Below are 25,984 nucleotides of genomic sequence, written 5' to 3' on the forward strand. Positions count from 1 at the left end.
TTGTCGTCATAATGATGTACTATTTATATTGTTTGTTGTTGATACTCATTACCGGCTTTTTGTTTATATTTGTTTTGTTATTCCAAAGAAGCCCCATATATTTATCTATCAAAGGTTATTGTCATCAAAAAATATCAATGATGCTTGTTTTATTTATTGCATAGTTATTTCACACATGCTGTCACTTATTTTGATACTCTGTTTAATATGTGGATGATTATCATCGAATAAACATATGAATAAAAGATAATTCAAGTTTCTCCTCGGTTTCTCTCCTTTAAAATAAACAGCTATTGATACAACTTATGTGCCCCCCCCCCCCCCCCCCCGGCCAATATTATAAACAATAAAAGTTTGGAATGTTAGTTAAAGTATTGCATTTTTTCTTTAAATTTGACGATTACATATTAAAATAGTTTAAAAACATGTTACCCATAGTACTCTTCGTCTCCACAAACAAACTCTGACCGATATTTGATTTATAAACTATACTGATAAAAGATTGAATGGGAAAGAAAACTAAAAAGAACTACAACTTTCCTCTTACTAAGTCGTTCACGCGGATCCAAAGGTTCCCCTTTGAAATATGTTTATGAGATATTACATTGCGTACATGTCACATTTCAGTCAATGTTTGGATCAGCGAAATATTTTTTATCTGTCAGCCGTAAAACACATTAGGCTGACAAAAAAATATATCGACAGGGAGCAATCACAATCAGTCAATATATAACCTCTGAACCAACAACTTCAGTACTACCATCTAAGAATCATCAATGGTAATATATTCTAATTAAAATTAAATCCATTGATCTACTCCAGTAGATCGCTACACAATTGGAGCAGATGAAGAGATCTAATTTTATTTAGATTGGTGAAAATAAAGTTACCTTCAAGTGTTCAACATTTTTAAATATTAGTGAATAAGACCTAGTTAACTGAAAACCAAAGCTCTTGAAACAGTTTAATTGGAATAATTTGGAAAAAAATTGCTAGAACAGGTAATAGAATGTTCTTGCAACAATTGCACAAATGATAAAACATCATACGTGTAAACATAAATGTGTTTGTTCTATGATGAAATGATAAAAATTCTGTTCCTTCATTGAAACAATATGAAATGTAGTAAAACACCACAATACATATATAAAATAATAAAAAAATAACTATTCTTTCATGAAAAACAATTGCAACAAAATGTTTGGAATAACAATACATGTATTTTACACAAAATAAAATAGTAAAACCCATCTTGATCATAGCACCCTTAATTTGTTTTCTCTAACGAAGTATACCAATGCCACATGTCTCCCTACCCCTTACTTTTAAAAGAGATAATGGTGATTTTAAACTGAAAAATATAAAAAAAAAAAAATTAAAAAATCAGGGATTTGTTGAATGTGTTGCTAAACTATAAAATGAAAATTTGAGTACATGTGGATTACAATATCATGTAAAAAAAAAATTGGAAACTTAAAAATTCAGTTGATATTGTTAAATCTTAAAAGGGCTAAAGAGACATTATTCATTTATTAAATTCAATAAATTAAAAAATTCTAAACCATCAAGCACATGTAACATACAATAATGCTACACCAAATGCATGTTATACATGTACATGTATTTTAATGTAAGAAAATAGAAAAAAAAAACTGCCTATGTATCAATATGAAACATACATGTACATGTACACTGTACATGCTAGCAGTATGACCACCACTTCAACATAAAAGTCTTAGACAACAGTGCATGTAAATACAACAGCTATACAATCACACAAATCAGAGGACACTGGAACAAGTATCTCTACTTTGAAGAAATAATCATGATCAACTATAAGTGGCATATTCTTTCTTTTAAAAAAAAAGACGATTTATGAAAATCAAGAGAATGCAGACCTTTCTAAAAATAGTTCTGTAAATATTAGAATAAAAAAGACACAAGTTGATGTAAATCATAACGGAAACAGTTAATAAAAACAACTAAATTATTGCACTATAATAATGGATTTCTATAACCATGGAGATCAGTTATTATGGAATATACAAATAAAACAGAGAAATCAATTGCTAGAATGTCAACAACTTGGGACAACAAACGAAAACAGGGGAAGCATCAAGGAAAAGACAAAATACAGGACTTCCTTGTTTGTGAGGTAAATATAAACACCCAAAGCTTTGGAATTGCACCACACAAGACAGCAGCTGATATGTTCCTTCATAAACTGAGTATATTATTATCATTAATCTTTCTTTAGGCATCAACTACAGCATCCACCTTTTTTCTTCTTAACACCATCTTCCAAATGAAGGGCTTTTTCAATCTCATCATCTTCTTTTTCCTTTAAAATTCTAAAAAGAAAATTTAAAACAATATGTATCAAACAATTAAAATAATCATATTAGATAATACAATTAAATGGATATTCCAATATATAAAAACTGTATAAATATTAAATACTACGTGTGAACAATATTTGATGGAAAACAGATATTCAACAAGGTAGCATATATTTGATTTAGCACTTTTCTGAATTACCTATGTCAAAACATATATGCATATTTAACAATGCACTGGATTGAGTTGAAGCTGCTTCAACCAAAATTTCAAAATATAATAGATATACTATAGTAATTGTTCTAATGTAATTAAAAGCTACACTAATCACCTGGCCAGAGATTCCATACACTCCTTTACTTTTGTTCCAGACTTGGCACTGACTTCAAAAAAGGAGGCATCATATTCCTGTTTAAAAAACAGTTGTTAACTTGAATATAAACCAAATGAATATTATTAGCAGCAACATGAATTATCTATGCCTGCATCACCGGAACCAGGGGTTTTCTATCTGTCCAGTGTAACAGATAGAAAATCTGTGGCTTTTGACGATGCTATGCCCTGAAAGTAACCTACAATGACCTAAGAAAAATCACAAACTTCACAAAATAATCATGATGATGTCAGAATCGCATTCCCGTAGGAGACGAGACAGAATAGTAGCAAGATTATAATTTTACAAACAAGAAATTTCGTACTTTTTTATTTTTAGTTCGAGTCCTGTTGATGCCAACTTTCATTAGTATAGCAGATTCTATATTGATATGTATACATTTAAAGATCAATACGTCAGCATGCAATGTGCAAAATTGATACATTTCAAGCAAAATCCCATAGGGTCCTATGTTAAAAATTAACAAACGTTGAGATGGCCCCTTAAACAAACGGTGTGGTAAATGTCTTATTTTTTTTTTTTATCTTAAAATAATAATTATATCAGTAGATATTCATGTTAAGAAAATTCATTCAAAAATCTAGGGCAGAACAAATTAGACCCAGCCTCGTTAAACAGTAATTCAGTGAATTTAACTTACTTTTTACACTCATCTTATTAATTTGTTAAAAAAAAAAATAATTTTGATAATTCATGCAGGTTATGATGGCGACGATCATTGCAGAAAAAATTTACATAATCTGCATTTTTTTTGCAATGTCGTCACCTTCATTTCCTGCATGAATCATCAAAAAAAGCATTTTATTATTTAAATATATCCAAAATTAATGCATTCTTGATATTCTAGTTGAACTGAAGTAACTGTATTAATGAAAACTTACAGCAGCTAATTTGTTGCCGTCCTTGACTTTCACTGCTCTTCTGTCCTGCTCTTCAATCAAGTCTGTCTTGTTACCAACAAGAACCAAGGCTGTTCCTTCTTCCACCCCCTCCTGGATACTAGTGATCCAGTTCCTGACATTGGTAAAGGTGGCTTCAGTTGTAACGTCGTACATCAGAATCACTCCGTCTGCTTTTCGAAAGTACTGCTTGGTGATACTTCGAAACCTAAGTACATGTAATTTCAAATAAGCATATGATCTTATTAAGAGGCACTGAACTTAACAAACTTGTAGGTGCATCAACGAAGCAAAATAAATCATTTAAATATTGTTTTCAATTTGATTGTTTAACAAATAAAGACTTGAATTTTAAAAATAAGAAATGGAAAAATCTTAAATTTACTCTTACATTTATATTAGTGAAATGACAACAATTTTAAAAGGACTGTGGGAGTTACCTTTCCTGGCCGGCTGTGTCCCACAACTGGAGCACAATCACCTGCCCTTCCATCACTATACTCTTCACCTGAAAATCTACACCTGTAAAAGTCCAAACAAAACAATTCAAGCCTCCATAGCTATAAGTTTGCACTACTTGTACTGTATCATGAAATGAGGAGAAAACATGTATATCATGTCTACTGCTAACTGATTTAAACTCTTAAAGTGAAGGGAAATTTACTATGCTGATCAGACTAACTCTGCTTTTACACTGACCTATGGTAGCACTGAATGTTGGGTTGAATTGATCGTTACAGAAGCGATGTATGAAGCTGCTCTTGCCAACCCCTGAGTCTCCCACAAACACGACCTTAAACAGCCTCTGTCTGGGGGGTGGAGTCACTTCCTCATCAGTCTGTTAATGTAACAAACAAATCATGACAACATCAACCAACGCAAGGATAACATCTTATGAACTGTATAATTAAAACACTCCAACAAAATGAGAGAAATGTCTGCAACACATGACAATCTGTACCAATCCAATACAAATATTTTCATTTCAAAATAAAAATTAATATCATCAATCAAGAATGATTGTTGAAACATATAAAAAATTGTGTGTAAGCCGAATTCTAAAGAGAGGCAATATTACTGCTTGTTTACAAAGTCATTTTAGCCCCTTATTTGCTTTCACTTTATCAAAATATACAGAGATTTTACCCCATTTAAATTTTGAACACCAATGTAGTTCTGTTTAAAATTTCTATGACACAGTAGTTCTAAAAATATTTAAAGGCATTTTCGAAAAAACTTTCATTCCTTCAACCAGTAAGAGTTATGTACCTTGTCCTCTCCAACAGGCTGCCCCCTTGGACTTTCAGGAACGATGCCATTTCTGTTGTTAAAACAAATCCAGCAATAAATCAAAATGATTATCTATTTATTCAACAAAACAATGAAGCAAACTATGATGAAAACTAAATCATTAGTTTACCCATCTAACTGGTCTTCACTGTCTTCCATTATGTTAGTATGTGATGTATCAACCCTGAAATTTGATGTTAGTTCTATGTATCAGGTTCATTAAATGTTATAAACATAGCATTCAGACAGGTAGTGCAATGAAATATGAAATGAGTTAAAGGATTAGAAAAATGTTAGAAGGATGTTATTAAAAAGAAAAACTGTTCCCATGCAAAACTCACTACATTAAATAATCACCTCTCTAGCTGACCAGGGAATTGAACCTACAACCTCCACCACCAGTAAATAAACCACCCCAGTGAATCGGACCCATAGTAGCAGGCACCAGTATCTGGCTAAGCTATACAAGTCCAAAGGGCTGAACAAGGCTTCCAAATAGCAGGTCCCTCTTAAGAAAACATTTTCAATACTGCTTTTAATGCATACATTGATTTTCTAGTAGCACCCATGGACCACTTTCGGTTACCCCCTCTCTCTAGAACTTCTGTTTTAAAAGCAGGTGCTGCTACTGATTTTTGTTCACTAGGGGCTAGTGTTTGTTCTTGATGTGAATGTTTGTCCAGTCGCCTCATGTAATCCTCCATTGTTTCCATGAATATGGATTCTCTCCTTTGGTCGCCGTTCAATAAGTTTTCATACGCTGGTGCCACCTGCTGGTCAATATTGTCCCCTTCCTCCTCCAGATCTTCGCTGAAACAGTTTCCACCACCATGGAATCTAGTTTTGTGCAAACTAAGCAAAAACCAGGTGAAATTAATGTTCTGTCTCTACAGGAATTCAACTGTCTACAGCAAAATGGTATTACTGTCGTATATACTGTCAATCACATTTTATCATTCTTTTTCTTCAAAAAAATCTTTTAACAAACTTATATTTTGATTTCAAAATTTTATTTTTTTTTCTTGACATTAGGCACATGTGTTTCTACAATACAGTAATTGACAGCATTTGAACATTTGAAAACAGAATGTTAGCCAAGAATAATTCCGTCAGACTAAAAGCATAGTAATGAATTCTAATTACTCTCTTCTAAATAATTCCCCTCAAACCCTCATTTGGGGAAATATTTCTCCTGCTTATCAAGAGTTAGATGTTAATGAGATCCACTTCAAACCCATATCTTCATAGCCATGCATACTAAAATTACCTATTCTCGTCAACTGTCGCTTTGTGAGCTTTCTTTCTCTGTCGTTTGTGCTGCTTGTGCCTTTCTCTATTGACAAAAAAACATAATGCATGTGTTAGAGAGATGAATATACAGTATTAAGTAACAAGTACCAAGAATTTACAATCAAAGATCTGCTACATTTAAGTTTTTACCTCGGTAATATACCGTAAAACTTCGTTATCTCAAACTATATGAGATGGTTTAAATATTCCAGTTATCAGTGTTCAAGATATCAAAGTTCAACTGTACATGATCAAGTTTATATATTTCTCTCTAAATAATTTAAAACCAGTTAAACTTATTGATAATCAAAAGGTAAAGAAAATGTTTCTGATATATTCACATTTACTTTGACAATGAAGGACTATCCCTTTTTACTCACTCAGTAAAGAGACATGGGGTGAAATGAAATAGTAAAATTTTCCAACTTTCTCTGGAGGAGGATAATTGGGAAAAAAATGTTCTTCCTAAAACAGTTTAGAAATTAACCTCTTCTTTTTTTGATCTGTTAAAATTATTTCACAGATGCTACATGGAATCTTCCCCCAAAGAACCCATATATAGATATTTCATAAGCTGTTGGTACCTGGTATTTCTAACATTTATTTCACCATCGCTACTTGTTGTCTGATCCAAGTTGTGGCTGTCCTTAATTTCTGACCTCTGCGTCCCTATCCCATAATGACTATCTACATGATCTAGTGACTGTGTGTGTTGATGTGAAATGACCTCATCATCGCATTCTATGTCATCAGTGATGTCCGTGATGTCATGAAGTGAGTGATGATGAGGCGGAGATTCTTCTAAATCCTCGTCGTTCGAAAACTCCGAGACGGATTCTTTGGTGGAGTCCATTCTACCTCTGCGTAAAACAACAATTCTCCATAATTCAACTGTATTGTACAATGATATCTTCAATCCATATTGGAACATGTTTCACCTATTCTAAATTTGTTCCCATTCAATGAGAGTTAACGAGGTGAAAAAAAGTGAAATTTTCCAGGTAAAAGTGCATGAATTTGCTTTAGGAGTTTCATATCTACATAAAATTTAATGCATCTCTATAAAAGAAATGATAAAGGTACCCATTTATTTCACAGAAATAATTATATAAGTATCCAATTTCTTTCATAGAAATATAATCAGTTTGTGAGTGGTACACCAGTAGGTATACAGTACCTGCTTGGAGGGAAGTAGTTTCCGAGAATGGAGCCGCGTTTGGCTGGATCCTGGTTCCGGAAGCACTGCCTCTTTGCATTTGCTTCTGACTCCAAAATCTGTAACAGTTCACAAATGTATCTCCATTATTTTATAGTAAAAGAACACCTTTTTATGGAAATGTTCACTAACAATTAAAATCTATGAAAGAAAGAAAAGAAAACATTTAACACATTCTGTACTTTTTATATGAATATCAATCTACCTAAAATATCAATCTGTGATAACAACAGGAAGTCATTTAAAAAACTCCCACTAGATTTCCTCTACTGCTGGTACAAATTTCAGGTAAAACTAAGCATTAAATGCATTTCAACAAATCATATTTCTTCAAGGTGATTTTAAAAACTTGTGCAACAATAGTCAACTAACTTCTTTAGTTACTAACATGCAGGATTAAAAAAAAAAGTGAATTTAATGCTAAAAATCTTTGTCACTATCTTTAATTGTCCAGAGGCATTGCTAATAGCACCATGCAATATGAAATCAATTCGTTAAATTCATCTTATTCAATTAGCTGCCTGCCATGCAATGAAATCTAGTAATATAAAGCAAATAACTGTGAAATAAGGAACTTGGATAAAATTAACTACAAACAAGAATGTAAATCAAAACTTCAACATAATTCAAAATCATTCCACTGGTGTTTGTTTGTTTGTCTGTTTGTTTACCTGGTGTAAATCATCTGAACTGTCCGTCTCACTGACAGCAAACTGACAAAATGACAAACTGTCATCAAATTTCTATTCACTGCACTGACAAATCAATTTATATAAAATCAACCTATGATCAAGCTTCCCTGATCTCCAATATCAAGAAGACACTGTATCATCACATGTTTTATGATTAAAATACATATATGATTATTAGTTGTACTGTGTGCAAAAAATTGTATATATACTAGTGATTTCTTAAACGAATATGCAGAGTTCAGATTTCAATAAACACAAGACATTGTGCATTTCTCTGAAGATTTACTCCCATATAAAGTTAGTTCTTAGTATTTCAATTGTCCCAAACTTTACCAAATGTTGGTTACTTCAACATGCACTTAGTTAAAATTACTAATCATCTAAAACTCTAAATAAAAGTCTGCATATTGTTTGTTTTGTACTTAGATGGTATGCAATAATGACATATAGTGCTGTCCTATCCAATAATGAAGAAGATCATATACATGTACTTGAAATAGATATGAAAGAGAAAATGAGATAGCGTTGTTTGATGGAAAGAGCTGCTTATATGTTGGAGGATATCTAAATAAAAGCTCATATGTACCCGCCTTGTTTCTGCCTCATCCTTGTCATCACGAAGCTTCTTGTTCACATCTCTGGTGATTAAAAAGAAATACACAAATCAGAATGGTTATGAACTTTTGGTGAAGCAAAATTCAAACAGTGAAACTCCTCATCTACAGATGGAGGTTTAGATACCTACCTCAATAAATCAAGTTGTTTGACCAGACTTTCTCTCTCTAATGCAATATTTTCGGTTAAATGCAAAGCTGCTCTGTTGAATAAAAGAAAGAAGTAATACTTAACAAAGATATTCTATATCATTACCTAGTACAAGAAAAAAATCCATCCAGACACAAAGAATTATTTTCCTTAGGTTTCGATGAGACTAATCACAACAATACTTTTAACATTACTTTGATTGGTAATGCATCTAGGATTATATGTACATGCATTGGTATCATCTCTGTGTGACAATTCGTGTAACAAACTCGTAGACTGCCTCCACATACCTTGCTCTCTCACGTTTTTCGTCCTTCTGTTGGGATCTCAGCTGTCCTATGTAGGACTTGGATTCTTCCAGGCTTTCCTGGGACTGCTGTAACATCTCCTCTAAAGCCTCTTTCTCCTGGAAAACCATAAACAAATGCCAGTCTCAATATTCATCCCAAAACCCCATTATCATAAGCACAGGTATGAATAGATTTGAAGCGAAATACTGTGGTTTCATAAATATTCAAGGGTATCAATATTTGTGAATAAAGTAAAAATCACAGTTTCAAGGATATATAAATTTGTGGCCAATGACCCTATTAATACAAAAGTTAATAGAAACTGCACTTCAATGAACATTTAATTTGTGGATCAACTTAACAATGAAATCAACGAAAATTGGTATTCAACGAATATTGATGAAACCGCAATATTTCAAGTACCGGTAAACCAACCTTCATCAATTTGTCATTCTCCAGTTTTGTTTCCACCTCTGTCTGGTTCAAATCACTCATCCTTTTTTCCATCTGAAGAAGGAAAAAGAATATTTTTAACAATAATGTTTTGTCAATTCATCTAAACTACATTCCATACAATATGGCTTCTTTAACAACTCAAAATATGTGTTGACAGTTATTCCTGGCAAATAACATATATTATTAGTCTTATAATTCAAATATCTTAAAGAAAACAGCTAGAAAGAGGCGTTGGCATGCATAACAAGAGTTGGTGCATTTTGTTAATTTAAGAATTCTATTGAATAAATAGATAAAGACTGTAGACATTTCATGGATTTGCAATACTCTGGAAATTGTGTTTAAAGAGTACTAGAAGTTTCAAAACACACAAAAAGACTGGTTTTTCTAATAAAGGGGTGGTGATTACTTGTACATGATAATCATTTCAGTTTATTTTTTTTTACCATATTTATTAGTAAGAAATAAACAGCAAATTAAAAAGTTCATGGGATACGAACTTGATTGGTCACATGATCAAATCTTGTGACGCCCGAAGAGCTTCTCAGATGATTTGATCACGTACAAACCAAGTTCATATCCTGGTGAACTTTTTAACATTGCTGTTTATTACTTGTAATTTCGTTTGAAAAAGGGAAACTGTTTAGAATCATTCAAATTATCATGTTTTTATGTTTAGAATAATCCAACCTTCAATCACCACATGCTGTAATCATTGTGACATCATGAAAAAGTTCACAGAGAATTAAACGTTCTCACTATTATATACCGGTAGGTCCATATAAGGAAGCATATTTAAATGTTTAATAATATTAAATGATATAATATTTTGATAATAATAAAATTGTTCACAAATATTTACTCTTTGTATCACTTATCTCTTTAATAAGGCATCTATTTTAGCCTTCTAGAACTAGAAGCACTTCATTGTTACGGGGTCTGTGGTAGCCATTTAAGATCAATTCTATGTAAGAATCAATGATTTATAAAAGGGTCTGGCCACGCATAGTCACCAATTTTCCTTATATTTCATACATGGACACACCTAGGTGTAAAACGCAAAAAAACACTAAAAGTTGGTTGCTGGGGGTAACCGTTGCCATGGTAATTGAGGCTAAAGATGGGAAAATAGCAAAACTTACCTACTTTGAAGCCATATTAGAAGGTTTTGCCCACTAATGTAAACTATCAAAGACACAAAACAGCCTTTGTCCTATTTTCAACTATTTAATTATATCAGAAAATTGATGGAGAAACCAACACTTTTAAAATGTTATCATGGAAACCGTTACAATTTTTTGAAATCAGTTTTCTGCGGTTTTTTAATAAGCCAAAATGGGAAACTGTTAAATTTTTACATCTATATCAATGTCCATGCAATATATATTTTATCATGAAAATTGACATCCGTTGCCATGGCAACAAGGCCAAAAATTAAGAAAAACTGAGAAATTGAAGGTTATTTTGATATGCTTTCATTCCTAATTTTAGAATTTATTTGCAATTGTTTTAGTTGGAACTTGTAAAAATATATCTAAATTTTCATTATACACCACAAAAACCTTTGTTATGCAACAGAGAAGTGTTGTTGCTATGGAAAATTAAGTTGCGTAAAAATCACACAGAAATTCTTACTTTTGAAAAGTCCATAGCAACGGCAGTTAGTTTTAGAAAATTTCAGATTTTTTTTCAAGTTTCATTAAAGTTTAGGACATACTTTATTTTTTCTCACCATTTGATTTTATATATTTATTCGTTATAAGTGAAAAATATCAATTTAAAGATGCCTAAAAATATTATAATTTTCCTTATTTTTAAGTTTGTTACCATAGCAACGGTTCTCAATTTTCATATTTAAATTTTAAATTGCACAATCATAATAGTGTTTACCAAAAAATCCAAGATTTGCACTTTTTATTCAAATTAGATGAAGAAAACAGATTTTAGAATTTCTGTTTAGTAACCATGGAAATGCTCTAAAAATATGCGTTTCTCCACGTATTTTTTTCTTTCTTTTCAAAAATGACAACTATTTTTAATAATATATTCTACCCTGGAAACCCCAAGTTCTGTACATTACTCACAATATGTTCTCAAATAAGCATTAAAATGCCATTTTTACATCTTTACCCTCGGTCACATAGCAACAAACAAATGGTGTTAGGCTTTATTACTCACCAAAGTCTATCAAATAGTTAAGTATGAAGAAAATCCGTGACTATGCGTGGCCACCGAATTTTGATTCTTACATAGAATTGATCTTTAAAATACTCTACTAAGATTTACTTTCATATCTCACAATGTACATGGATACAGATAAACACTCATTTAATACAGGATTGTGCACTTGTTTGTGTTAGTTGTTCTAAGTTCTACTATGTTTACCACATACGTCAGTAAAGTCTAGTCTCCAATACATCTAACAATTTAGGAAAGATGATTAAAATATCTGAAGAAATTGAAACTTTATTAATATTGAAAGGCTACAACAATTCCATCCAACTCTGTACAAGTACATGTACCATCTTTATTGCTTCACAGATATAGTGATGAGAACCATGCTATATAAGTAATTGTAGAACAGCTGTTTTAAATACCTCCTGGTGTTTGGCAAGGAGATCCTGCAGTTGCCTGTCTTTTTCTTTCAATTCCTCTTCCATGGATTCTCTCATCTGTCTCTCTTTCAGCTGCTCCTAAAAAATAAAAAGATATTTGAATTTGTATCTTTAATCCAAAAGTATCATTTTCACCCTTATTAATTAAAGAAAACTTTAAATATTTCCCAAATTTTACTTGAGTACCTTAAGCTCATTAAAACAAAGCTGTCCAGGTAAAACTTCCTCCTCAGAATCCATAATTGCAAAAAATGAAACCAGTAAGAAATAAAAAGGAACAGAGCAATGGGCAGAACTTGAAAGTAACGCCACAAATGTAAACGTTATCCTCTAAATATGTGTCCACCTGTAGAGCATGTGCACAGGTAACAGGAGATAATGGATGACCACCTAAATAAATTGAGAGAGAGTGGGCCTTAGCCTGGACAAGTGGACATCATGCTCTGACTTCAAACAGCCAGGTCTACACTCTATACATGATGAACAAGATGATAAACACCTTGTCATCTGTTCATCATATTCAAGCTGTATAACCATTAATGTTGAGTGCTGACCCAATACAGAATACAACAGTGAGGAGTCTTCTTAATGTCTGACAACCCAAAGATGTGGTGCATTGACCCCAATAAATCACAGCTAAACCTATTGAACTGATAGGTTTTTCATAGCATTTGTTTCATGTGCTTATATTTTCACTAGCTTTATTTTTTTTTTATCTTTTCACTAGGATTATTTCATCTTTCCAATGTTGTAAGATATTTTTACCTGTTCTTTGATGAAAAATACATTAACTCTGCTTAAAATACTCCAAACTCATAAATCCATAGAATTTGAAAACTTGTCAATATTTTGTAAACTATTTTCCATCTAGAATGCCAGTTCCTGTGCTACATAAGAATTCCTGGATACACATGTTCTGGCCTCATCAATACATGTATTAACTACATGGCATTCTAGACATTTTTGATTTGATCATCATGCAAATTTCATAGATTGTTAGATAAAAATTCATGGCATGTATACTACTAAGTTTGCATATACTCTCAATCCACTGCTTCTATCTCAATCACCACAAGGTCCTTTATTATCACCTCTACATACCCTAGTACCATCCTTCCCCAGCCAAGAAGATGCTTCTAATTTTATCCCCAACTATCTCACCCCCACTGTAACATATAACCAAACACCTTTTAAAAATTGTGTATTTCACCTGCAAAAACCTTCCTATCCAACTAATCCCTGAATCATTCTCTCCCTCCCAACTAGACCCCATCCCTTACCCCACCCCCTCCACTAACCCCCAGCCCTAACCCCACCCCCTCCACTAACCCCCACCCCTACCCCCACCCCCTCCACTAACCCCCACCCCTACCCCTCTCAGTTGTCACTGTTATAATAGCTTACCTCTGTCAGAATCCTCTCTTTCTCTTGTTTGATCTGGTACTCCATTTCCTCATAAAGTTTCTGAATTTCCTGGTCGTGTGCCGTGTTCTTACTAAAATTGTACAAAAAAACAAAATGCTTGTTGATATAGAGCCAGCTAATTGACAGTCATAATTACTCCACACAAATCACAGACTTTTATAGTTCTCCTCATAAAGCTTATATCTCACAATCTCTTATGCACTAGCTGTCCTGTGTTTAACTTATTATAGAATAAATTGTACATCATAATCACTGTTATTCGACAACAATTACCAAATGCCACACAAAATCTTCCTTATTTGTTAGTCAAGCAATAACCAGATAATTGACTGGCTCTACCTGCAGGGAGAAAAAAAGCAGAAAAATCCCGTGTCAATTCGGGTCACTGGTTATCAGACATCTATAATAGCGTCATTTCCCTGCATACAGATCATACCTTTCAATCCAACAACAAATCATACACTTTACTCCAACTAACAGTAAGATGTTAGTAGTAAAAATTTCACAAAATTAAACGATTCACAACATGGTATTTTATGTCATCCCATTTTGTACGTGAGTAAACTTAATGACCCTAGGGGTTTTTGTTACAATCATTTCCCATGTTTTAACGATACCGCAGGCAAACTTTATATAGATCTAAATTTAGACTAAATGCAAAGTCAATTAAACTTTATGATGCACTGTAAAGTTTTATGATTAAATTTCATTGACTATGCGGGATCAATATTATATTTAGTATTGTTTTATGTTTCTTATATTTTGAGTGAAATACTTAGAGTGTCTCGTCAATATTCGTTAGTTTATCAATTTGATTCTTCAACCTAGAAAAGGATGGAAAATCTTAGACATACTAATGACAGTCATTCAATTCAGCAAAATCAAAATACATTTTAAGAACAATACACGAAATACTAAATCAATGAATAAAGAAATCCATCAAAATGTAGCTTGAACATTTATACATGTACCTGTAAATTGATATCTTTGGATAACTAAAAAGAAGACATGTCTTCAAAAATTAAAATGTGTTGAAAAAAAACTGTGATACTTCACCTTTGCCAAATTGGGTTTTAAAAATCCTAAACACCCAGCTATCTCCCTGAGCATTAGAAATGCAAAATAGACCTGCCTCTTTAGAAAGTTATAAACCGGTATATCTTCTTAAAAATCAATAGAGAGAAGTTTTCCGTTTAGCCTAGGAGACCTCCTTATCAGCCTATTTAAAAGTTTGTTGTCAGCTACACCCTAAAACAGTCAGGTTTATGACAGGTTATCATGACCTCGTGTTTGTTACCTATTTTATAGGGTAACTTCAACTTCCAGGTATCTATTTCCATCCCCCACCATGGCATGAAGCATTATATATATTTACATATAGAAAATTGAACTATCATGGAGTAGAAACCCCCCCCCCTTTTGAGTATGTTAAAAAAGAAAAGAAGAGTGAAATTGAAGTTCTAAGTATACTACCCCCCCCCCCCCCCTTTAACACCATGGATTAGGATTTTCATGAAAATGGGAAGTTTTCTTTTCCTTTTTATTTTATATATATTTTTTTTTATATTTTGGGTGAGTCTGCTCTCCCGGCCCTACAATTCAGAAGCAAACAAATAGCGTTAAGTGTTTGAACACATATTGATATGTCTACAAGTAGGTGTAACTAAATGAATCCACCAATTTAATGTGTATATTGTGTCATGAATTCTGCATTGTGCATAGTCCCAGCATATGGACGTAAAAAAAATTCTGTAGCTTTTTAAACTAAAAACATGTTTGTATTTTTGAAATAGAGCAATAATTACCTTAAAACAATGAATTACAAATGGTGAAAGTAAGTAACACTGTTAAAAATTTTGTTACAAATTCTTTTACATGAACACATGCTGTTAATTCAACATCTCTGAACACACATCTAGCTCCACAAGTATATGTACTTGTAGATGCACATGCATTTACATACTTAATCTCTCCATTAATTAAATATCAGAATTCATCTTTTGATCTTAAAAGTGCTTTAGGACAGCAGAATCATTGATTATATAACATACTGGTAAAAATTGCATAGGTAATTTATATGTAATGGCTGAATAATACCATGGTATGCAATGACATGTAAAGTGTTATAATATTATGCTTGAATCAAAGTCATTTTCACATTTGCAAAAAGAAAAAATTGTTTAACTCTGAATGGTTGATCAGTGGAAATAATAAGAAAACCCTTGCTGTTGCAGTGTTGCCAAAACCTCACAACAATGCTCAATTGTATTTTTTTAGAAAATGATTTTGTTATCCTCTTATCTTACAGTGAGTCCATAACATGATAAAGGCTTTTTTTATTTGTATATTGTAAACAAAAGAAAACAGCAAACTGTTCACTCATGTAGAAAATACGCCTATTGTTTAATCTCCTTACAAAAATAACGCCAATCATTTCCTGTCACACATGAAGCCAGCTAGAAGATGCGAGGTTTAAAATCTGACAATGCAACAACTGTATCAACCAAATTAAAACAACACAGGAAAATGTTGATAACTTGATAATCTAGGATTTCTAACTTCAAAATGTCTAAGTTTTCACAGCCTTCACCCAGCAACCCCCCCCCCCCCCCAAAAAAAAAATCACTATGCAACTACCCCTAGTATTACCAAAACAAATCTTCTGGAGTAAATTAAGAATAAACCATAAAAAATCATGACTGTGAAATTCAGCTTACAACCTTCAAGTCCATACTAAATAGAATAAAATTATTCACTTTTCATAGGATTGTTCTAAATAATGTTCTTTTTCTAAAGATAATAGAGAATTATGATGTCATCTTAAAAGTTTTTTAATAATATAAAGCCTATGATATTACACTTTTTTCCATTGTAAAATCTTGCATCAAATTTTTTTTTTCCAGCACCAGTGATTCATAATCAGTAAAATTTGATAGATACAGTTTGAATGAGAGACCCCTATTTATCACTTTTAACCACTCAATACAAGATACATATACTGTGTATGCATCTTACCTTTTGAGAGCAGACTCCAGTGACTCGAAATCTCCTCTGGCCCTCTGGATATCATTGGTTATCTTGTAGAGGAAGTCCTCAAAGTTTGACATCAGTTCTGGCTCATCATGTCTGATCTTCATCCACAGGGTTTTCACTGTCGCTCGACTGCAGTACAAAATATCAAAATGCATGTAATGTTCGCTATTTGAAAAAACACCAGTATTTACATTGTAAATTTAACATATATAATAGCCTGTATTAGTTCGATTTTCAGAAGCAGAAAATCAAGTGAAAGTTTGGGGTATATGGCATACCACTAAGATCCCCACCCACGACAGCTAATTACGGTAGTATAGGCTAATATATTTATGCAATTTTTAGGCAAGAAAAACCCTAAAAAATGAAATACATGCAGTAAGCTAGCTACACAATATCATTATTCCCACCATGGCATGCTCTGTTAACGTTGCAGTGGATCTGTAATGACCATGGTTACTTGTCCGGCTATATACTTATATATAAACATAAGAGTTGACTTACTCATCAATGACCCGGTCAGCCCCGATGCTCTCCATCATATTGTTGAACTGTTTCTCCTCCTCCTCAGCCTTGTCCATCATATCCTCCTCATAGTGGTCCCCTCCGCTCATGTTCAGGCTGTTGTCATCAGGAGAAGGAGCTATTCCCAGATAACTTCCTGTTTACAAATAGAAAAAAAAAATCTGGGTTGACAAAGAAAGATAACTCCTGATGCTTTGACTGTAAAGCCCATTACGCTTGTAATACATGTATTACATTGTAACTATTGTATAATAAAGGTTATCCAAAAAAAAAAGAAAAAAGAAAACAAGACTGCACTATTTAAACATTTTATTCCATATCTATAAAAATTACAGATATTCCCAATTTATTTATTTTTGACTTCATTGTACATGTCAAGTACTTTTCTGAAAAAAATCCTTTAACTTCAGCTAGACAGCTGGGTGTTCATAAATACAAGCTAGTATCAGGTTTGAGCCCTCATACTTGTGTATAACACAGATATAGCCAACCAGATCATGATGCTTACCAAACCCTGATGTGAATTCCTCCAGAGTCAGGTATCCGTTTTTATCATCATCCAGTGAATCAAACACTGCCTCTAGCTGCTCGGGGTCCAGGCCGATCTCAGTCTGCAGTCTCTGCATATCTCGCTTGGTGATGAAGCCCTTCTCCTCTGTGTCGCACAGCGCAAACAGCTCGTGAGATTTCTGTTTAGCCAAGACCTCCATCTCCTCAGCTGAAGGGATGTCCTCCATATGTTCCATGGTTTTCATAGAATTCTAAATATGTAATGAATAAATTTTAATTTCCTTATAATGATGCACAAAGTATAGATGAATAATATTTTGCATCCATATTATTTTTGTACTGTAGTCTGTAGATTCCTTACTTTATGCAAGAAGTTTATTCTGCCATTTTGTATTAAATAGCAGGAAGTTTGAATCATGACATAAAAAATATACAATACATTTAAAATATACTATCTTAACTTCTTAATCATTGGATTTTTATCACTAAGTTATCCCTTCCCAGAAAGCTTATTATTTTAGCAGCTAATAACGTGTTTAGTTTAAATGTGTTACTATAACGTGCATACTGCATAGGTATAACCACAGGTCTTGCATGGTTATAAATATATATTTCTGAGAAATCTGAGTCACCTTGCTTGATGATAGAGGACTGTATAACTAAAATACACAACAGAAACATAAACAATTTCATGAAAAGCAGTAAACAAACGATATATATTATGTATTTATTACCACATATCTATAAAAAGTACATGGAAGGTGAATATCATCATTCATCATACTTTGTTTGCATCAGAATGATGGACTCAATAATAAACCCGATCAACCTCTAACACTTATTTTGATCAAGTATCAGCAATTTACTTGCAATTTATGGATGCATATTTGATTTGTAAGAATATTTTTCGACAATATGAGACACCGACCCATTAACTTATCAAAACATGTCTATCTTGTGTCAATAAATTATATGTCAATTGCCCAAGAAAGATTTCTTTCTTGGAAAACTAAATGTTATTGTTACATTAAAGAAAACATTTATGGATTACAAAGGATGGATTATTTACACAATTATTGAGTTTGTCTCTCCAAGGGTAATTCTAATTAGCAAAAAACAATTGAAAAAGCAATCATTTCTCTAATTAATGATACATATACAGAATGTGATCAAGCATGCGAAATCAAAGAAAACTGGACCGAGTGATAAAGAGAGAACGTTTACTTGCTTGGGTTGCTATGCAGTCAATCCTTGAACACGAACACTCTCAATTTGACAGAAAATTTCACTACATGGAGGTGTTGATATCAGATTTATGGGGTCCCCCTTCATATTATGTCATCCTGCAGGGCTGAGGATCGGACTTATCAGTTCAAAGTATTGATTTTCACAAAAGATCAATTCACAAAACCTGTGAATTTACTTCCTCAAACAACTTTATAAATAATGTGATTGGAGCGGATAACTGTTAAGTTTGCAGTTTGATCAGACAACAGCTGACTTTGAACAAGCTATCGAGTAAAATGAATAAACAAAGTGTACATTAAGTTCATTTAATCAATACATTTGCCATATCAAATTGAGGAGATAGTCTTACATTTTTGGGTTGGAAAAAATTAACTGGATCAATTCACACCACTTAGGCTGATTAATCTGCTATAGATGACTTACACAATAATGAACAAGTACATGTACTGAGGTATTTTTCACTGTCAACTCTTGACTCAAACAAACAGCAATGAATCAAAGACTTTATAACCAGATAAAACTCTATGTTAAAATCCTAAGGCCTGATATGAAAATAAAAAAAAGCCAATGCTTGAATGCAGAATACATGTAGAATGCATAATTTCAATTTAGTCAGTGCATGTTTTCCTGTCAGTATAATCACAACCATTACATCCACTGACATGATATATGATATACACTCAAAAATGGTCAGTAACATCAATACATTACCTAGCTCCTCCATATACATACTCTCTAATATATCCCACAATGCATAAATGGAATCACATTTCAGCACATTTTATCGACTCTTTCCAAAGGTTTTTCAGTAAAATATCATTTAGATTGATTGTCTAGGAGATATAACAGTAAAATACCTACAGGCTATTCTAATGATGTACATTTTCTCTCTATGTCTAAACTGCTCTATTTTATCATATCATGAACTACCTGTCGGTTAAAATCAGTACTTTGTTTACTTTGTCTTACCTTTAGCTGTTTGTCAACACTCCCCCAATCCTGTACGAATCCACCTATAAAAATACAATCAGTCAAAATAAAATTCTCATGCAAAATTTCATCAAATCAGGGCCCAACATATTGCATTTCCATTTATAAATGCATGGATTTTTATTTAAATCGCAAATATCTACGTAGCAAACTCTCGTTTCCTTAATCATCAAAAATAGAGAGAAATTAATACCCACCTTTTTTTATAACAGGAGAGATGAATTTCGTACAACCACACATAAAAACTACATTTTGTAATGTTAATCCCTATCAATGACATTTAATCTTTACTCTAAATTTACCTGGGGACAATTCTAGTCCTGCATTTACGTACCTAGTCACAGTTACCTGTATTTTAATTGTGTCAATTGACTTGGACTGATATAGAGTGATAAGTTACATAAGATTGCAATAACACAGTCCAACGCTAAGTTCTTATCTATTGTGCCTATGAAGTCATGCATTTGTTAGAGAAGGAGATATTGTCTCATACAAGGCATAGACCTTACATGCTAAAATAAAACCCAGAGAGCAACTTCTGTAGGCTGTTGAATGAAATAGAATAACACCTATCAAAGTACCGGTATTCATATGGAAATACCTTTAACTTTGTTGAATGTGTCACAAAATTTCTTTATAAACAACTGAGAAGAGTTGTTCCCCAAATGTAATCTTTTCAAGGAACAAGTACATTTCTTACATACTCGGCATCATTTTGCATCACCAAGAAGGTGAAATCAGGACAGAATTACAATACATGTACATGTATATGATTAATTTTCTTTTCCATGTAACTCAGTAAAAGAACAATTCTTCAACTCATTCTGATGTCATTTTTTTTAGGCTAGCTGACTTTTCTTTATTCAAGAGCTGAGATGTGCAGTAACATCAGTGGATGTATTAGATATATAGATGTTGAATTCATGATAACCTTCTTTCATAATTACAACTGTAGTACTTGTACAACAAAGGAGTACCAGTATATCTATACCATGAACAGATCGGGGGGAAGGCGGGGGGGATTTTCATGGGGAAGGGCCGGGGTATGGTTTAACCCCCCCCCCCCGACTCAAACATTAAATTCACATGATAAAATTACCAAAATAGGCCTCAGGCAAACAAAATTATCCCTTGGACCTTTCTGGAAAAATTGGCCTGGATCTGGACATGTCTATACAACAGTTCAAACACACTTAATTATACACTACAAGTTCATGGTTGCTGATCATGTTATTTGTACAGACAGCTAGACTAGAATCAGCTTGTGAAACTAATACATCAACTATAAGCATCAAGCAGTCTCTAACATATACCCAGTATTTGGTGAATTTTGTTGAAAATAAATATCATTTTACCTGAGCCTTTGAATGTTACATCTGAGGTGAAGTCAAAAAATTTCAGTGTGGCAGAAGCTGGTGGTTGTAGTTCTAAATTATCACAGTCTGAAACACAATGTGTTGCCTCATTACAATATAAAAGTTACCAAAGTTGCATTGTCTCAGATTATAAATTCATATTGATTTCTGGTTGGTAACAGCTGTTTTAAACTGCTATATAAAAAAAAATACCCTTCACACATATAAATCACACAATTAACTGAAGTCGAGGCTAGTTTTTACATGATTGTGTGTTGTTCAATATTTTCTTTCTAGTTTTACATGTAGTTTTGAGTTTTATATACTTAATACTTAGAAAAAAGCAGATGTACTTAAAATCAAAATGTGGAATAATTTATTTTTCTTGTACATATGGCTGCCTCTATCATCTAGAGATGGTATATAAACCCCTCTCCTTGACTTAATCAATATAATGGGAAGCTTTTACTTGGTCCAGTCAACAGTAGAAAACATCAGTAAAGTACATCTTAAATGAACCAGAAACATCTCCTTCATCTTAATGACTCCATCAAGCACAAGAAATCATTAAAAATTCATCATAAAGATATTCAGTTAATTAAGAACCAAATACTCGCTGCTTTAAATAATAAGTTTTCAACAACTAAATATCTATAAGATGTCAAATCATCCCTAAACCTTAGAATAACTAATTACAAAAAAATCTCATTTACATACTTTAGAGATTTAGTTCCAGCTTCCCCTGTACAACTACACATAAACAAGCCAAAATTCTGAGGTTTATTTGTAGTAAGCTGAATACCTGCTGTCAATAGATATGTTCCTATTACCTATCTACAAATCCACTCATTGTCCGATGCATAGGTTACCATATAGACCTTGCCAAGAAAGCTATAAATGTCACCAACCTTACTACAAAGCCTGGGCAAGCCCTCATTACTGCCCCCAACATCAATACACAACATGTGCTTGCTTGGCTTCAAAGGCCTGGTCCATCAAAAAAGTGAACAACTCAATAGTGTGACGAACAAACTCACCTGATGCCAACGTAGTCCAAATGAAGGTAGATGCCCAGGCTCAGCTGTTATTTCCTTACGGCCCTCTCTTACATGTACCAGGTGCCATCTCTTATGATCTGTAACAAAATAATCATATATATTTCTTAATGCAAAGAAAAATCGTTTTACATTTCAAAACAAATAAAATCAAACTTAACCAAATTATCTACAAGAGAAATGACATTAACAACACAGCCAAAAGAATTGAAAAGTGTGGATATCTTTTTTCTGTCTCGAATGACTGCTAAAGGGCAAGGAATAAAAAATAACATAAACACCTTTGCTTTTTAAAGAAACTAAAATAAATGTATACAAAAGCCTTCATTTGTTTGAAATGCTTGGATGCAGCTGTCGAAATTGAAATCAGGTTTGTGACATATCATGCAGTGTACAATACCTCAATGTCTGATTATCCTGCTGTGCCACACAGATCAGCATTGATCATTTCAACGATGATAGGAAATACATACTGTATATATATGCACATGTTTAGAACTTACTTAACCTCTCAAAGACCCATCATTCAAGCATGAAATTCAACAATAACTCAAAAGCCTTTATTCATGTGTATATGTTACCTTATATATATTCCTTTTCATTTTGTTTGTTTTTCTCCTTAAAGTGCTTAGCTTTAATACAAACTTACACCTGAGTGGCTCTGGTCATATATTTCATCTCAGGTATCGTATATGCAGATATACCTGGTGAATTACAATTACCTGAGCAAAGTTGAAAGCTTCCAAAAAATTTCAATCGATACAAAACTAATTATCAGGGGATCAACCCTTCCAGACCACTCAAGCATACAACAGTGGACAAATAACAGGTCCCTGAGGGGGAAATATTTTTGTGGTTAAAATTAATATTTGAACACAGATTGCTGAAGAGATGACAATTCAATAATAATTTAACATTTACAAGCAGTTTGATAGTACATAAAATATTTGATATACATGTACACTGTAGCAGCTTTGAAATAAAATCATTCTTATGATTCTTTAAGTATTACATGTACTGACTAAGAACTTTAATACTATATATAGTGGCAGTATCAGCTAGATTTCCCAAAATTGATACATGTACCAAGTTAACATTGTATAAGTAATAGATATTCATACTTAATGTTTTGCAATCATTTCAGGTTTGTGCCTAAATCAGCCTATTTCACTCATATAAACAAAATATCACATCACATGCTGATGTTGATTGGAAATAATTTAGAGATTGATTGATCTTCAACCAAGCTGTGACAAAATTACAAATTTAAACAAACAAGAGCCAAGGCCATAGGCTTCATCAGTTACATGATTAATACATGTACTGTAGTTTGCAAGCTCAAGTATCCATTTTACAATTATTATAGTTAGCATATAAATCTCTTATCACTCTTTGAGCCCATGTCAATGCCGTTGGGGGGGGGGGGGGGGGCTTCAAAAGTCTTTACTGAAAGAGAATTATTAGCACCCATTTGCATACCTTCTATGGCTTCATTAACAGCATGCACACAGAAATTGTCAGAGTGTACTGTCCTAAAACAGTGATATATGAATTATAACAAAATTACATTTTTTCAATCCTTACTCCTGTAAGATTAAATTGTCAACCAGTTAACAGGTGTGTGACTGTAAGTCAATATATCGGGTCTCAGTATCTTAGTGGTTAGAGCGCTTTCATAGTACCCCAGAGACCCAAAGTTCAAGTCCCAGTTATGACTTGACTTTTCATCCCCAGACATCCATTTGGCACCAAACATTCAAAAGCTCCCAAGGAACATGCCTTACAACATTATGTTTCATCGTAGAATTCTTCTTGTAAATTTGAGGATGAATATCCTTACATCATTAACTTCGTCTTGTAAATTTGAAAATATGAGAATCAATTTCTACAAAGAGGGAAAATATGAGAATAAATTTCTACAAAGAGGGGGAATATGTCGATCACTAAGTTAACAGGGATGCGAATATCAGTCAACAGCTTGTTAACGTATTGGGACTTAATTGGTAGTTAAAGTTCAGTGGTTTGAGTGCTGGCACAGTATGCCAAAAGCCCTGTGTTCGAGCAGGGAAATACATCAATCTTCCCAAGATGTAAGGGGATTATACCAATTAAGGGCCCTCAAGGGCAACATGAAGATTGTACATAGAACATCCAGTGTACATAAAACATTCAATAAACATGTACAAGAGGGAAAGAGTTGGATGATTGAAAGATTATAGTTTGCGCATGTGTTAAGTATCATGCATGTAGCTTACGGTTATATACATCCTAACAATGTAAAGGGTCCCAAGTCCACTCACGGCCATGAGTGGACTCAGGACCCCTGACATTGTGAAGATGAGTTATATACTAAGTTAAAAGAACTATTTGTGTTTTGCATATCTATATAGACTATAGTTTGTCAGTTGTTGATTTCAAGGGCCAACATTTATAGTTATTGAATAAAGATAACTCAGAATAATTTTGTTGGCCAGATGTCTGATGTCCTGGGTTTAAGTTCCAGTTGAGGACTGACTTTTCACCACCAGTGTTAATTTAAGTCATGCAATTAAATTTTTTACACTACTTATTTGGAAGCACCATTGTCTATGCATGCTCTGATTCATTTAGCAGTTTAGAGTGTTTATCATGGAAGAAAATATTCCTTTGCGACCTTCCAGTGGCGATCAATTGTCCAGGCCGGTTTTATTTTGAAGAAACATAAATATACACTATATGAACATAAATGTCATAGACTGTCACTGATACTGATAGTGATAGATATATCACAGGAGTCGGCGATTTTATCAATTTGTTGTAAATAAATGAGAAACAAGCAAAATCCTACCAGTGAGCTTCGCTTCACGAAGCTCACTGGTAGGATTTTTGCCTGTTTCTCATTTATTTTCCAGAAATTGATAAAATCGCCGACTCCTGTGGATATATCCACTGGCATTGTCAATGCTGTAATCATGGTAATGTTTAGTTCAAATTAGGTATAGTTAAATAAAAAATTCAGAAACCTACTCGATACAACATGTACAATTCATTTTGCCGATCCATGTATTCATTGTCATCAGACTTGTCATAAAGTTGGCGAAAATAAAATGGGCTGTTTTACTTTTAGTTTTCGAACTTTTCGTGTTTTTAACTATAATAACCACCATTTAAAAATGGCGCCTCAAATTAATGTTAAATCTTACGTATGTTATTCGGAATTAGGGACAATAGTGGACAGGCATACATGTACATCCACTTTGCCAGTCCACCTCTCAAAAGGGACAACCGCCGATGTAAATGTGGATGAAAGTACATTATGTAAATGTGGATGAAAGTACATTATATTCAGAATACTTCCACTGGTTTAAAATTATCAAATTTTACAATATTTGACCAAGAAAAAAATTTGGGAAAGATAAAAATTATAAGAGATCTAGCACTGAGGATTCGAACTCAAGACTTACAGGCTCTAACCCATTGCGCCATCCTGTTAGGTAAATATTTTGGGAAAGAAACAAATCATGAAATTATTTTTGATTTTATTGTTTACTTCGATAGGAAGCACGTCACGATAAGATGGAGGTATCTCGTATCGTTACCTGAATAAGAATCTATAGATT

General features: G+C 33.1%; 1 protein-coding gene across 8 annotated transcripts; it reads right to left on the reverse strand.

The window, feature by feature from the left end:
* Window positions 1-951: 951 nt before the first annotated feature.
* Window positions 952-25,526, reverse strand: LOC128181838 (EF-hand calcium-binding domain-containing protein 4B-like). Of its 8 annotated transcripts, none has more exons than XM_052850384.1 (25): window positions 25,392-25,526; window positions 22,368-22,465; window positions 21,331-21,417; window positions 19,955-19,998; window positions 17,736-17,988; window positions 17,207-17,363; window positions 16,685-16,831; window positions 13,649-13,739; window positions 12,227-12,322; window positions 9,609-9,680; window positions 9,174-9,289; window positions 8,864-8,935; window positions 8,705-8,756; window positions 8,098-8,139; window positions 7,388-7,485; window positions 6,795-7,070; window positions 6,188-6,253; window positions 5,467-5,772; window positions 5,051-5,104; window positions 4,900-4,951; window positions 4,330-4,468; window positions 4,071-4,152; window positions 3,613-3,838; window positions 2,669-2,745; window positions 952-2,351 (listed from the first exon to the last, which is right to left on the reverse strand). In XM_052850384.1, exons 5-25 carry the CDS (start codon window positions 17,980-17,982, stop codon window positions 2,261-2,263), a joined length of 2,559 nt encoding a protein of 852 aa, XP_052706344.1. In that variant the 5' UTR covers window positions 17,983-17,988; window positions 19,955-19,998; window positions 21,331-21,417; window positions 22,368-22,465; window positions 25,392-25,526; the 3' UTR covers window positions 952-2,260. The 8 variants fall into 8 exon arrangements, with proteins under 8 accessions (XP_052706344.1, XP_052706351.1, XP_052706358.1 ...); XM_052850391.1 differs by lacking the exon at window positions 25,392-25,526 and adding an exon at window positions 22,786-23,273; XM_052850398.1 differs by lacking the exons at window positions 22,368-22,465; window positions 25,392-25,526 and adding an exon at window positions 22,048-22,062.
* Between the last annotated feature and the right edge of the window lie 458 nt (window positions 25,527-25,984).

The sequence above is a fragment of the Crassostrea angulata genome, chromosome 1 (assembly GCF_025612915.1).
Source record: "Crassostrea angulata isolate pt1a10 chromosome 1, ASM2561291v2, whole genome shotgun sequence".
NCBI classification, from domain to species: domain Eukaryota; kingdom Metazoa; phylum Mollusca; class Bivalvia; order Ostreida; family Ostreidae; genus Magallana; species Magallana angulata.

Bases quoted from the DNA above. Each gene is read 5' to 3' on its own strand.
- LOC128181838 (XM_052850384.1), bottom strand. From the start codon at position 17,982: ATGAAAACCATGGAACATATGGAGGACATCCCTTCAGCTGAGGAGATG. The intron at 16,832-17,206 runs GTAAGTCAACTC...TTTGTACTGCAG, and splicing joins GCTGACCGGGTCATTGATGA to TCGAGCGACAGTGAAAACCC. The intron at 8,936-9,173 runs GTATGTGGAGGC...TTTATTCAACAG, and splicing joins GAAAAACGTGAGAGAGCAAG to AGCAGCTTTGCATTTAACCG.